Source organism: Cricetulus griseus, chromosome 3, assembly GCF_003668045.3.
Source record: "Cricetulus griseus strain 17A/GY chromosome 3, alternate assembly CriGri-PICRH-1.0, whole genome shotgun sequence".
NCBI classification, from domain to species: Eukaryota; Metazoa; Chordata; class Mammalia; order Rodentia; family Cricetidae; genus Cricetulus; species Cricetulus griseus.
Window position 1 is genome coordinate 182513843 of NC_048596.1, and position 14507 is coordinate 182528349.

Below are 14507 nucleotides of genomic sequence, written 5' to 3' on the forward strand. Positions count from 1 at the left end.
CCTTTGGTTATGGGAATGCATCACTGAGAACTTGTGGGTGACCTTCTTACTGCTATGGGTTGGGGATTTGTAAATTTCTACCTGATAAGGTGCAAAGACTGACTTGCCCAAACAATACAAACACGATTCATGTCTGAGCCAAGCTGGTGTCCATTCTAAGGCTCTCCTAGAGCTAAGTTTTTAAAGAGTGACCCTGGTTTTAGTGGTCTTTGGCCCTTAACCAGCTAGTCCCAGGAATTTGCTGCCCTCTAGTGGTTTCTGAGAGGAGGGACCTCACATTCAAGGTGCTCTAATACTTGCTTATTGAGCCAAGTTATCATTATTTTTTTTTCTTCAAGCTCAACACAGCTTTTCCCAGGAACACTTTCTATGGGAAAGAAGCCAGACTTCCTACAGCACTCAAGCTTCATGGTGGAATTCTTCCCACCAGGTCTGTCTCTTTGAATCTACCTCCTGATGTGCTAATCCCATTTACAGTGAGCCGTACAGTTTGTTCCTTTTGTATGAGGTACAGTCTGAAGTTGTTGGCCCTTTAATGTTGCAAAACTTAATGAACACATACATAGCAGTGAGCATGCTATAGACGCAAAGAGGATTTTAGTCCAGCTACTGATCAGTGTTAGAACTGGTGTTAGAACACTGCCACCTATTACTTGCAGAATTGTTTTATTGATACTCTGAATAAAGTAACTGGGATAGTTTTATTAGTTGCAATAAACATGAGTACACAAATTAGATCAATTTGACAAGCTTAATAACTCCTTATAGGTAGGACTACCATAAGTAAAGGCTTATAGACAATGAAAGAGTGAGAGGCTGATGAACTTGTAAATAGTGGGAAGAACGCATCTGTGTAATTCACTTTCCAATGGATTGGTTATCACAGGAGAAGAGTCGAATGTTCTGAGTGTTATTTCCCTAGACCTATAGTAACTACTACAGTAATAACTAGCCATATGTAGCTAAGTTAAAATGAAATCTAGCCAATTTAATAGCTTGCACCTTTAATACTAGCACTTGGAAGACTAAGGCAAAATTGCAAGTTTTAGTTTGTTTTTTTTAAAAAGCCAGCCTGGTGCATACCTTTAATCCCAGCACTAGGGAGGCAGAGGCAGGTGGATCTCTTTTGGTCAAGGCCAGCCTGGTCTACACAGTGACTTCCAGGATAGCCAGGGCTGAGACTGTCACCTGCAAACAAAAATCCCTGAGGTTTCTCAGTTGTACTAATCATATTTCAAGTGCTCAGTGACCATGAAATTGGACAGTGAATATATAGAACATGCTGTGGTGTGTTCTGTTGGACAATACTACTGTATCTAGGTCTAAGGCTGCTGAGATTTAGAAAACCAGTAGAGGGAATAGGGACTGCCTTTAAGCGTTTTGGTAACAAAAATGGTCCTATTGGTGATGGGTAGATTTTAAATATTTTGGGGGAGATGTGCCTACTCTAACCATGTACATATGTAAGAGACTTACATATATGGTGGATTTTGGCAGTCTTGGAACCAAAGTTACTGAGGGACAACTGTAACTTATTTTTTGTGAGTGCTGTTAAACAGTTAACTTAGTCCACAGTATATAAAGTTAATTATGAAATGCCTGTCTCACTAACCTCTCCCTTTTCTGTGGGGCAAACCTAAAATAGTCAGATTGAGAGGGCTTAAAAGAATTGCTTGCAGATGGGAGGTGATGGTACCGGCCTTGAATCCCAGCACCTGGAGGCAGAAGCAGGTGGATGTCTGTGAGTTAGAGACCAGCCTGGTCTACAGAGTGAGTTCCAGGACAGGCTGCAAGCTACAGAGAAACCCTGTCTTGGAAAAAACAAAGCAATAAAAATTGCTTCTGTGTAAAAAGTTTGTTTTTATGAGTATTGCATAATACTGTTCTGTGGCACCACTGCCAAAAGATGAGAGCAGTCTTTATAACCATTATCAGTGTCTAAAGGCAAAGGAGGGAGGGGGCACTGTTGCCCTTATAGAGATGACCTCCATCAAAGAAAACAGGCTTTATTGGAGGCAGGCACTCCAATTTGGAAGGTAGATTATACTGCCGATGAAATAGGAGCTTCCTCTCTCCAGCTCCTTTAGACTTGAGAAGAGAATAATAGGAAACCACCTGGGCTGGAGATTGTACATCACTTTATTTCCAGACTGTAGGATTACCTTTTTTTTTTTTAATAGAATCTTATTCTTTTGCCCAGGTTAGCCTAGAATTTTCTATGCAATCTTGGCTAGTCTTGCATTCTCAGTCCTTTTGCTCCTAGATTCTTGAATGCTGGAAATTACAGGCATGAGCCAGCATGCTGGGCTTCACTTATAAGCAGAAGAGCCCTTAGTTAAGTCTGTATTGTGCTGGGGTATAGTTTTTCTTTCTACATCTCCAGTAAGGCATCCTAAGATGATGGCACTGCAGTCACAGAGCTCTCAAGGGCTTGTGGAAGAATCTCACGAGACTATCAATCTGAATCCAGATCATGGGGGTTATCATAGCCAAACTCCTTCTGTACATCCAAAGGGTACTTGCTCCACATCAATTGTCTGCTGCCTCTTTCCTCCTCGCTGAGGCTGTTGTATTCATTAGAGTCTATAAGGAGATAAGGATTTTATTATGAAGAATAAAATACTTGCTAAAGCCAATATATAGAAATTAAATTTGTGTGTGAGTGCACATGTGTGGTGGTCAGATGACAATTTATGGAAGTTGGTTCTTCTTCCACAGCAAGGGTTCTAAAGATCCAATTCATGTTGCCAAACTTGCTGGTTGATATGTTAATACTCCTCCCCTCCCTGCCAAAAGGGTTTTTCTCTAGCCCTGGCTGTCCTGGTAATCACTTTATAGACTAGACTGGCCTTGAACTCACATCCACCTGCCTGTCTCCCAAATGCAGGGATTAAAGGCATGTGTTACTGCACCCAGTTTTCTTATTTTTTAATGTATTTCATTGTTTTCCCTGAATGTATGTATGTGCATCCCATGTAGGACTAGTGCCCACAAAGGTCAGAAGATGAAGAATGGATGGAATTGATGGTTGTGAGCTATCATATCAGTACTGGAAATAGAACCCAGATCTTTTCAAGAGCAGCCAGTGCTCTTAGTCATTGAGCATCTCTCCAACCCTGTTAATACTTTCTTGCTTGATGGGAGTAGGGAAAAGAATGGGCTACACATCTTACCAACTGCTAAAGTTGATCCAATATTGTCTCACTTTTAGAGAGAAAAATCATATTCAAAGAAGCGAAATAACTTCATATATATATAGGAAGTAACAACTAAGGATTAGAACCTAGGCCTGACTGATATATCCCAATAGTTCCCCTGGAAAGACAGGGAAAGCCAACCATTTGCAACATACCCATCAATTAATTACATTTTCACTTCAATCATGACTACCCATCTGGGTTGCTACCCACCTCTAGAATCTTCATCTTCATCACTGCTTTCTTCATCTGGATACTCATTGCGCCAATTATTTTCACTGTTTTCATCATCTTCATCTTCATACGTATCTTCTGGTTGCTGATCATCATTCACCTGAACATCTCAACATAAACACAAGTTTAAGTCTAAAACCTCTTAAGTTATGCTCCTTAGGGGAAGCTACTGGCAGCAGGGGAAATTCAAGTAAAGGTCCAATGTAAAAATGGCATTGGAGTTCATGTGACTCTGTTTTACAAGAGACTATGTAATCTTAACTCCAATCAAGAATCTAGCCATAGAGAGCACATTTCAATGTCATTAGAGGGGAATGAGTGTAAAGAGAAGGTAGTGACATCCATATTAAGATTTCTGACTGGTTCTGGTGTGCAGATATACATGGAAGCAGAATGTTGTATACATAATAAATAAAATCTTAAAAAAAACAAAAAGATTTCTGACTGGGTAATGCCAAAGATCAGGATCAAAAATCTCAAAATAGGGCTGGAGAGATGATTCAGCCATTAAAGGCTAGGCTCACAACCAAAAATACAGGAAGGTACAGGAAGGCAGGAATAGAGACCACATAGTGGTCTAAGGTGGGTGCCTATTTGCAAAACTGGTAACAGGTCCCCAAGGGCACCCACAGATATATGCACATTTCATACACATTTTAAAAAACAAAAACAACTTTTTCTTTTTGGGTTCTCAAGACAGGATTTCTGTTTAGCCGAGGTTGTCCTGGAACTAACACTGTAAACCAGGCTGCCCTCTTAACTCACAGATACCCACCTGCCTCTGAATCCCAAGTGCTGGGATTGGGATTCTCAACACCACTGCCCGGCAAGGTTTTTTTTTTTTTTTTAATTCATGTTAATGTCTGGTTTTGACAACTCTGGGAATTGAACCTAGGTCCTCTTGAAAAAAAAATTAAGATTCAAAAACATCTGAAGATTCATTATGAATAAAATCTTCAGTGTAGGTAGTTTTAACACATTTGCTGTATTAAACAAGGTTTTCTACAAAGGATTTAGAATAGAATTTTCCTTCTAAGCACATACAGACACACATGCAGACAAAACCCCAAAAGTACACTAAAATAAAAAAAAAAAAGTGGAATCCAGGAGGCAGGTAGATCTCTGTGAGTTCTAGGACAGCCAGAGCTGTTAACACAATGCTGTCTTGAGAAGTCAAAAAAAAAAAAAAAAAAAAAAAAAACCAACCAAAAAAACTGGAAAAACCCAAACATCAAGACTGTAGTTCATAGCTAGATGTTTTATATATTTGTAATCCCAATATTGGGTAAACTGAGGCAATTTAAATTGCCAAAGTTCAAGGCCTGCCTGGACTACATAGTGATTCTGTTTCAGAAAAATAAGGGGCTAGAGGATAAAATACTTGATGTACAAGTTCAACCACCAGAGTTCAGATATCCAGAATCCATGTAAAGCTGCGTGGATTGGGTAGATTGCCTGAGACCCCAGAACATGGGAGGCAGAGAAGAATCTCTGGGAAAAGCTGTCTCATTAGTTTTATTGGAATTGGAGAGCTCTGGCTTTTGTGAGACACCTGCTTCAAAGAAGACACTAAATGTTAACTTTGGGCCTCCATGTGCTCCAACAAACAGGAACATGCATTCACACACAGAGTTGTCACCGCCCCCAAGCTTTTCAAGGGATGGTGGTGATAAAGGAAGCCAGGAATGACGGAATAAGTCTATAATCCCAGCATTTGTGTTTTGGAGATAGAAGGATCAGAAATTTATTAAGTACACAGCAAATTTGAGACCAGCCTAGGCTACATGAGACCCTGTCTCAACAAAAAATAGCAAGATGACTTAGTGAAAGGTGCTTGCCACCAAGCCTGATGATCTAAGCTTGATCCAAGGAGCCAATATGGTTGAAAGAACAAGTTGTCCTATGACTTCCACACATGTACAATAGCATACACACTAAATAAAATTAATTTTAAAATTTAAGAACAAACAAAAGCAAAAATGAGTAGAGTCTAGGAAGTCAAAGTGCACTGATACATGTCCTCTTCTTGGACCCCTTACCAGCTCCCACTCCTGGCTGTAGGGCTGCACAGACAGAATGTTCTCAATCCATCCTGGAGGGGCCATCTCCATATAGTAAATGTCATATACATAGTCGTCATTGTGCTTTGATTCCTTCTGGTGCTCCACTTGTGGTTCATCTTCAGATACAGTCAGCCTCTCACGGATCAACTCTACAGAATTGCAGAGGATCACATCTGGATCAGATGTCTACAAAGAAAACAATAAGACTCAAATAATGTTCTAAAGATTAAGTAAATGAAGGTCTGTTACTGTTTTCCATGCAGTGTTCAAGATGCTTTTTATTTATTTATTTGGTTTTTCGAGACAGGATTTCTCTGTGTAGCTTTGGAGCCTTTCCTGGCACTCGCTCTGGAGACCAAGCTGGCCTCGAACTCACAGAGATCCACCTGCCTCTGCCTCCTGAATGCTGGGATAAAAGGCATGCGCCACATGCCCGACTGCTTTTTGTTTTATTTTGAGATAGGGTTTTACTATGCAGCCCTGAATGGTGGAGAACCTAACCAGGAAGGCCTCTGCCTCCCAAGTACTGGGAGTGCAGTTAGTATTCAAGATCACTATCCCCACAGATGCCTAGTCTCTTTCACAGATGCCTGCTTCTACAGGCTTTTTTTTTGTTGGTTTTTGAGACAGGGTTTCTCTGTGGCTTTGGAGGCTGTCCTGGAACTAGCTCTTGTAGACCAGGTTGGTCTCAAACTTAAGAGATCTGCCTGCCTCTGCCTCCCGAGTGTTGGGATTAAAGGCATGTGCCACCATCACCCAGCTTCTACAGGTCTTTTTGAATACTCTTTGCTATTGTGTTCTTCTTTGGGGATCCATAGGCCCACTTATGTTTCCTGCTAAAGCTTATTAAAATCTGTCATCTGGCTCATCTTAACTGACCAATATCCTAAATTTAATGAAAACTAGTCCTGGTGGTGGTGGCGTATGCCTTTAGCCCCAGCACTGGAGATAGGTGGATTTCTGTGAGTTCAAGGACAGCCTGGTCTATAGAGTGAGTTCTACGACAGTTACGATGGGTTACACTGTCTTAAAAAAAGAAAAAAAAAAAAACAAAAATGAGATTGATGACTACCTATGCCATCCTAGAGCCTTCATCCAGAGCTGATGGAAGCAGAAGCAGACACCTACAGCTAAACAGAGTTGAACTGGAATCCAGTTGCAGAGAGGGAGGAGTGATGAGCAAAGGGGTCAAGACCAGGATGGAGAAACTCACAGAAACAGCTGACCCGAACAAGGGGGAGCTAATGGGCCCTGGGCCCCCTGAATGTATGTCAGTTAGGAGGCCTGGGCAATCTATGGGGCCTCTGGCAGTGGATCAGTATTTATTCCTAGTATACGAATGGACTTTGGGAGCCCATTCCACATAGAGGGATACTCTCTTAGCCTAGATACATGGGTAGGGCCTATGCCCTGCTCCAAATGATGTGACAGACGTTAAAGAACCCCCATGGAAGGCCTCATCCTCTTTGGGAAGCAGAAAGATGGGATAGAGGGTTGGTGGGGGGCAGAGGAGAGGGAGAGGGAACTGGGATTGACATGTAAAACAATTGTTTCTAATTTAAATTTTAAAAAGGAAAAAAAAAACAAAACCAAAACAGACAAAAAACAAAACCCTAAAAAACCTAAACAAAAACACACTACCACCACCAACAAAAAACTAGAGTCACCTATAATCTCTCTGCAAGAAGGAAGAGCTCTTAGTAAATGCTAATGAAACAAATACTATATGCTCAAATGTGTTCAGGAAAAACTTTCAACATTAAATTTCTATTCCATGTTTTTTTTTTTTTAATTGATTTGGTAAGAATTTAATTCTGGAGTAGATATTGATTGTAAACATGTTTTTAGGTATGTGATTTTGAAATATTTCCTCCTAACCTGTAGTTCAGGTTTTCATTATAATATTTTTAATTTATGTAAAACAGTGGATTTATTTTACATATGCTGCTTTGTTAGTTTATATATTAGATATTTATCTAACTTACTAATGATTATTTTCTCCTTTGTTTACTTGTTCTCTGCTTTTGGATAAAGGTTTCTGAATCACTTTTAACACCTTTATGCATGAATTGTATAACTTGTAATAATTGTATTATTACATAAAGCTTTGAAACACTGGGGGAAAAATATATATATATATATATATATATAAAAAGGAAGGACTTGAAAACCCAAAGTCCCAGAAAAGAACTAGCCCAGGTTAAGATGTTCTCCAGCAACTACAGGGTCCTGGGAGCATGGGTCAGTGTGAAGCTGCAGGGAAATGCTTCAGATGGCTGTCCCCTCTAAACAAGTTCATCACAGAAAGCTACCTTAAGTAGGAATGTTCTCTGACCAAAGCACACAGCAGGAGACTGATGATATCACATACAAAACCAAGGTGAATGTTCCCTTGGTCTAAAGTCACAAAAAAATTAGGGGTACAGGTTTTGTGCAGGCTTCTCCTCCTCCTCAAAGACTTTTTTCTTTTAAGTGTATGAGTGTTTTGCCTGTATGTACGTATTTATATCCACCACATGTATGTAGTGTCTTCAGAGATCAGAAGAGTGTGTTGGATTTCCTGGTACTTGAGTTACAAAGGTTGGTAAGCTGCCATGTGGGTGTTGGGAATTGATTTTTAGGTCCTCTGCAAGAGCAATGAGTGCTGTTAGACTCCAGCTCATCAAAGCTCCAATTCATAAATTCCCCACCCAGAACATTAAATTATATAGTCATTAAGTTTCTAAGACTAACAAAAGTGCCAAATAATTGTATATTCAGAGTAAATTAACCAACTTCTCTCTAGTTTGGGTTGTGGGTAAACCCACAGTGCTAAAATTTGAATTGAGAGCCTTATACAAGCTAGATAAAAATGCATTGTCTCTGATCTATACCTCTAAATTCCTATTTTACTTTTAGATTGCTGTGTTTTTTCATGAATAGACACTGCTCTTGTAACTTTTGTTACTGGCCTGAACTATGTAGCACAGACTGACGTCAAACACTTGGAAATCTTGCTTCAGTTTCCTAAATGCTAGGATTATAGGCATTGAGCCATTAGACTTTGTAGAAAAATTTTCTTTATTACAATTGTGTGTGTCCTAGTTAGCTTTAACTGTCAACGTCACATAGTCTTGAGTCACCAGAGAAGAGAATCTCAATTGAGAGATTGTGTAGATTGGCCAGTGTCCTTGTGAGTGATTACCTTGTTAATTATAGAAGGGCACAGACTATGCTATACCATTTCTTGAGCAGGTGGTCTTGGGCTACAAAAGAAAGCTAAGCATAAGCCCATGAGAGTAAGACACCAGGAAACATTTTCCAGCATGGCATAGTGGTGCACACCCTTTAGTCCCAGCACTCAAATGGCAGAGGCAGACAGACCTCAAAGTTTAAGACCAGCCTGGTCTACATACTTAGTTCTAGGACATCCAAAACTACACAGTGAAACCTTTCCTCAAAAACAAAAACCCAAAACAACAAAAGAAGCATTTTGCATGGTTTCTCCTTCAAGTTCCTAAACCCTTTACTACCCTGTTACTTTTGTTTAAAATGTATCATAGCAACAGAAAGGAAACTAGGACAGTACTACCTGGGTGTACATGTCATGATGCACACGTGGGTCCCAGGGATTGAACTTGGGTTGTACCTTTACCTGCTGAACACTTTCACCAGCCCTTAGAAAAATTATTTTTATTGTTGACATATGTGCCCTTGTATTTTCAGTTTCATGTTCTGTTGTTAAACACATACTTCCCATGTTGCAAATCTTTAGGGTTATCAATCATTTTTTTTTAAAATTTTTTTATTTATTTTTATTTTATGTGCATTGGTGTTTTGCCTTTGTGTATGTCTGTATGAGTGTCAAGTCTTCTGGAACTGGAGTTATAGACAGTTGTGAGCTGCCATGTGGGTGCTGGGAATTGAACCCCGGTCCTCTGGAAGAGCACTCAGTGCTCTTAACCACTGAGACATCTCTCTAGCCCCTAGGGTTATCAATCTTAATACTCCAAATCATTGTGTATGTCTATTCCTTTAAAATTTTTACGAATATGCCTGTTTGTCTATATGTAGGCTACTTGTACACTGTGCCTAGATTCCAGAAGGTATTGGATCCACTTGAACTGGAGTAACAGGAAGTTTTAAGGTGCCTTTTGTAGGTGCTGGGAACCAAATGTAGATCCTTAAGATGAAACAGCAAGTAAACTACTGAGCCAAGTCTTAGTCCCATGCATATCTTTAAGCAGTATCAAAATGAATATGTCATTTCTGCATTTGAAAAATGGTGATAATACTGGGGGAAAGCAAGTCCTTACCTAATTTGGCTGCCATTCCCATTAAAAAGTAGAGATTACCCTGAAAAGCACCAACACTTAACATTACTATCTGAGGGCTGCATGTCAATCCACCAGTAGAAGGAAAGGAACTTGTTCTGGTCCACTGACTATAGGTACAAATTATCTTTCCTAGGAAAAACAAACACACAAATGGTTACCTGCAATACTAGATTCTGTTCTTTTTAGAGTAACACAAACAAAGCTGAGTCACCTGTCATCTATGGAATGCAGACTACATACAGCTTTACCATGACTTCTTTCACAGCTGTTTTGCCTCCAAGTCAATGTTCTCCACTTGTGCGTTGTGACCTCTATGGGGGTGGCAGATCAGATATCCTGCATATCAGCTATTTACAATTCATAACTATCAAAATGACAGTTATGAAGTAATGGTTTGTATTTTTTTTTTTTTCTTTTTCCCAGAGACAGTTTCATTGTGTAGCCCTGGCTGTCTGGAACTAGCTCTGTAGATCAGGCCTGCCTTTGCCTCCTGAGTACTGGGATTGAAGGCATGTGCCACCACTGCCTGGTACAATGAAATAATTTTGTAGTTGGGGGTCACCACAACATGAGGAACTGTATTAGGAAGGTTGAGAACCACTGATCTAATGTGGTAAAATCTTCACAAATTAAAATCCTAATGAAACCTACTATTTTGATTAGTCAATGAATGCCAATAAAAACTTTTTTGTAAAAGTAAAAGCAAAATGGTGATTAAAGTACCTAATTCATAGTATTTGTGAAGATTAAACAAATTAAAGGAAAATACAGAGTTAGGGATATAGTTTGGTGGAAGAACACTTGCCCCAAAAGCAGTGCAAACAAAGCCCAAACAAAACTAAGTATACAACACAATAACTTATGAAATCAACAGTATTTTTTGTTAATGCCATAGTTGTGTACTTTTGCTGAATCATTTATTAGGTTAAATCTTGGAAGTATGATTATTAGGAAAACACAGACTTCGAAAAATTTTTTTGAGACAGGGCTTCTCTGTGTAATAGTCCTGGCTGTCCTGGAGCTCACTTTAAAGACCAGGCTGGCCTCAAACTCACTGAGATTCATCTGTCTCTGCCTCCAAATGCTGGGACTAAGGCATGGGCCACCACTACCTGGCCAAACTTTAATTTTTTAAACTTCTTGCTGGCTACTATAGAGTAACTGCTCTGCTACATACTCCTCTTGCCATAGTATTCTGCTACAATAGTGATCCATAGCAATTGAGCAGGTTGACCATGGACCAAACCTTTGAAGTTGTGAGCTTTAAAAAAAAAAAAAAAAATCCTTCATTTGTCAGAGCAACAAAAGTCTAACATAATCTCTAAATAATAATGTAAATATTTTAAATAGGCCCAAATATACTTTTCAAAAGGTGTACAACAAATTTATTTATTTTGAGACAGGGCCTGTGTAGCCCTGGCTGTCCTTGAACACAAAGAGATCTTAATGCCTCTCTAGAGTGCTGGTATAAAGGCCTGGACAACCACACCCCCCATTTTTTTTTTTTTTTTTTTTTTTTTTTGGAGACAAGATCTCACTGCGTAGTCTTGGCTGGCCTGGAACTCTTAGAGATCTACCTGTCACTGCCACACAAAATTGTTAGGATCAATGGTATGCACCACCACACCCAACTGACAAAGAGACTAAGTGGAGTTGGGGGGAAAGAGAAAAACAAAAAACAAGAAAACCAATAGTGAAGGGCGTCGGTGCACACCTCTGCAACCCCAGCTCTGGGGCAGGAAGACTGCTGTGTGTCAGAGGCCTGCGTGGGCTACATAGCCAGTACTGTGTCAACTAGGGCTACACAGCAAAACCCCAAACAAGTAAAACAAGGCTATCTTTTGGAGTAGATTACCCATCCTGAAGCTTAGTGCGTATGGCTGTCTCTGCCTTGGGGAGCAGTGCAGAGACATCCAGTACTCACTTTGCAGCAGTCTGTGGCGGCCGCCTCTGGGTCTCCCTCCTCGTGGACCAGGTCCAACAACTGGAAGCCTGCATCCCCAGCATCTTCCGACATACACGGTGGCTCCGAACCGCTAGAGATCCCTGAGGATCGGTGGCTGGAGACAACCCTGTAGCGGCCTTCTTTACGGACCTCGCGAACCGAGGCTCGAAGATCGCGGCGGATACGCAGCTGGCTGCTCCGGGACGGGCGCAGGGCAGCCCGCACAAGCTGCTGGATGGGCTCCTCCTGAGGGGGGCGACAGAAAAAGGATGACTGCCTCAGCAACTGTTTGTATCTGGGCTGCGTTCGAAGATCCCTTCCACACAGAGTCCACCCCCGCCTCACACCTGGGAGCGCACGGTAGCAACCAACTGGAAGACATTACTCTCAGCCGCTGCCTCCGGACCCTGCGGCGTCTCCTGAGCCGACGACTCGACCTCGCCGCTCCGGAGGCGTTTACAGGCCAGCACGAGAGCCTCGACAGGCTCCGCGCTACGCTTCCGCTTCACGCGCAAGACCGCAGTCCTGCCGGCCTCCATAGCGGCTGTCGAGGGGCACTGTGGGAAGGCGCGGGGTGTGACGGGAGATCTCTTCGGCTCCGCCGAGGGCCGCGCCGCGTCGAACGTCACGCCTTCGCGCCGAGGCCCCGCCCCGGGTGAGGTAAAATGGCCGCAGCCTTGGCGGCGAGTGGAATGCTTCCCACAGCGGGTGAGCTGTTGGCGGTGCCGGGGAGGTGGGGCCGTGGCTGGTCCTGGGTGCAGCCAGCTTTTGGAACTCGTCTCTGGGGCTCTGGCGGAGGGCCCTGGCGCGGGTATATTCGGGTTCCCGGTATACTTCTGGACTTTTCCAGAGTCCACGTGGAGTTGGAAAGCACCCTGGCGGACAGGTCTGCCCGGCCACAGCTGTCCGCCGGGGCGCTCTCCTTTCTCAGAATGTGGCCGAGCATAGAACCCGGGCCGGAGTTGTACGCAGCAGCTCCAGCCTTCGGTCCCCGAACCGTTCCAGCCGTTCTCTTACTCGGCATGGCTTTTCTTAGTTCTTGTTCTGAGGAGTTGGAAACCATTCGCTTCAAAGCATTTGCCGGCAGTAGCGCTGTAAATGTGTGCACCCTGCGTAGACATGCTTTTTGGGGGTGGCCCTCAGTGCGTCTCAAACCCTCGCAACACCACAGATAAGTGTGTTTAATATGCCGAGGAATGACCACTTCAGCACTCTTGCTCACTTCTGTTAGCTCACTGCTTGGCTCACTTTGCTTTCTCACTTGCCTTCACCTGAGGGCTGGACCCGGATGAACTTGTGAGGCACTTTGACACTTTGATCCTGTTGGCATTTCTGAAGAGCGCCAAAATTTCCAGCAGACAGCATTATATATTTATTAGGGGGGGGGGCCGTCTCCAGGGTCTCGCTAGTTCTGACAAGCGTGGAACCCCTAAAGATCCTCCTGCCTTTTTCTAATTGTGGAATTAAAGACATGCACCATCAGGTTGTTTTTTGTTTTTGTGATTAGGTCTCACGGCGTTGCCCAGGTTGACATCAAACTTCAGATCCTTTACCTCAGCCTCCTAAGTGCTGAGTCTGTAGATATGTGCTACCACACCTAGCTTTTATTATAGTTCTTTCTTTCTTTTTCTTTTTCTTTTCTTTTTTTTTTTTTTTTTTTTGAGGCAGGGTTCCTCTGTGTAGTTTTGGTGCCTGTGCTGGAACTCCCTCGGTAGACCAGACTGGCCTCGAACTCGCAGCCGTCCGCCTGCCTCTGCCTCCTGAGTGCTGGGATTATAGGAGTGTGCCACCACCACCTGGCTTATAGTTCTTGATGGTATATACTGTATATAAAATGAGATGACTCTTGCTGGAAATATTAAAATACTGATTAATTTTTTTTTTTTTTATTTTGAGAGGATCTATCACTATTTAGTTCTTGCTGACCTAGAACTTCCCATGCTGGCCTTGAATTTAACAGAGATCCTCCTAACTCTCTTTCCCAGAGCTGAGATTGAAGACCTGTGTCATTAATAAAAAATTTAAGTGATTTTGACATTTTTGTCTGTTTTTTTTATTTTTTTTTCCTTTTTGTTTTCTTGTCCCTTGCCTTCACCATAGGCATTATAATTGATTAGGTTTCTGATATCCAGATCTGTTCCTAAGACGTAAATTGACAAGACCACATTTCTGTGCAAACATTGAGGAGCTAGTTGGCAACATGAAGGTCTTCTGCGGTCGTGCCAATCCAACCACAGGATCCCTGGAATGGCTGGAGGAGGATGAACACTATGATTACCATCAGGAAATTGCCAGGTAACAAGGGGTGCTTCTCAGGTGGCTGCAGGTGGATAGGGCTCAGTGACATTAATTTAGTTTTGAAAATAGGTTTCGGGCATTGCTTTCTGAGCAGTTGAGATGTTAACTAGGAGAATAAAACACTTGCTGAAAGTAGTGTGTGGGAAGTGGGTTGGAGAGAAAGGGGAGTGGGTGGTTATTGTAATCCTGAAGTAGAAGCAGTGGAGGTGAGAGCAAAAAAACAGCTTGGAGGAACCTGAGTTTAGAAACTCACTGCATGAAGTTAAGGGAAACAAAGTTCAAGAAGGACCAAGATGTCTTCTGGTTAGACTGACTAGGTAGATGGAGATGTCATTCCCTGAGGGGAGGGATGGACGAATGGGCAGCGTTCTAGAGGGAAAGGTATGGACATGAGGTGCTAAGGACGTTCAGATGATGATGCTGGTAGGTAGAAAGAAGCATGGCTTTTGAGACA

At 42.2% G+C, this 14507-nt stretch overlaps 2 protein-coding genes across 10 annotated transcripts in view; one reads left to right on the forward strand and one right to left on the reverse strand.

Annotated features, from left to right (window-relative positions):
* Window positions 1–649: 649 nt before the first annotated feature.
* Slc7a6os (solute carrier family 7 member 6 opposite strand) lies at window positions 650–12317 on the reverse strand. The gene is made up of 5 exons (XM_027405918.2): window positions 12103–12317; window positions 11735–12001; window positions 5471–5680; window positions 3411–3531; window positions 650–2583 (listed from the first exon to the last, which is right to left on the reverse strand). Exons 1-5 carry the CDS (start codon window positions 12292–12294, stop codon window positions 2456–2458), a joined length of 918 nt encoding a protein of 305 aa, XP_027261719.1. The 5' UTR covers window positions 12295–12317; the 3' UTR covers window positions 650–2455.
* Window positions 12318–12329: 12 nt separating this feature from the next.
* The window catches only part of Prmt7 (protein arginine methyltransferase 7), a 62721-nt gene continuing 60543 nt past the window's right edge, over window positions 12330–14507 (forward strand). For 6 of the 9 annotated variants that reach the window (XR_004769275.1, XR_004769276.1, XR_003483412.2 and 3 more), the window contains exons 1-2: window positions 12337–12463; window positions 13888–14050. Coding sequence is in view for 4 of the 9 variants with exons in the window: in XM_027405908.2 (XP_027261709.1) it covers window positions 12421–12463; window positions 13888–14050 (206 nt within the window). In the remaining 5 variants the exon portion in view is untranslated. Of the gene's footprint in view, window positions 12464–13855; window positions 14051–14507 lie in introns of those variants that run through there. The other 3 variants (XM_027405909.2, XM_027405911.2, XM_027405913.2) reach the window with 3 other exon arrangements.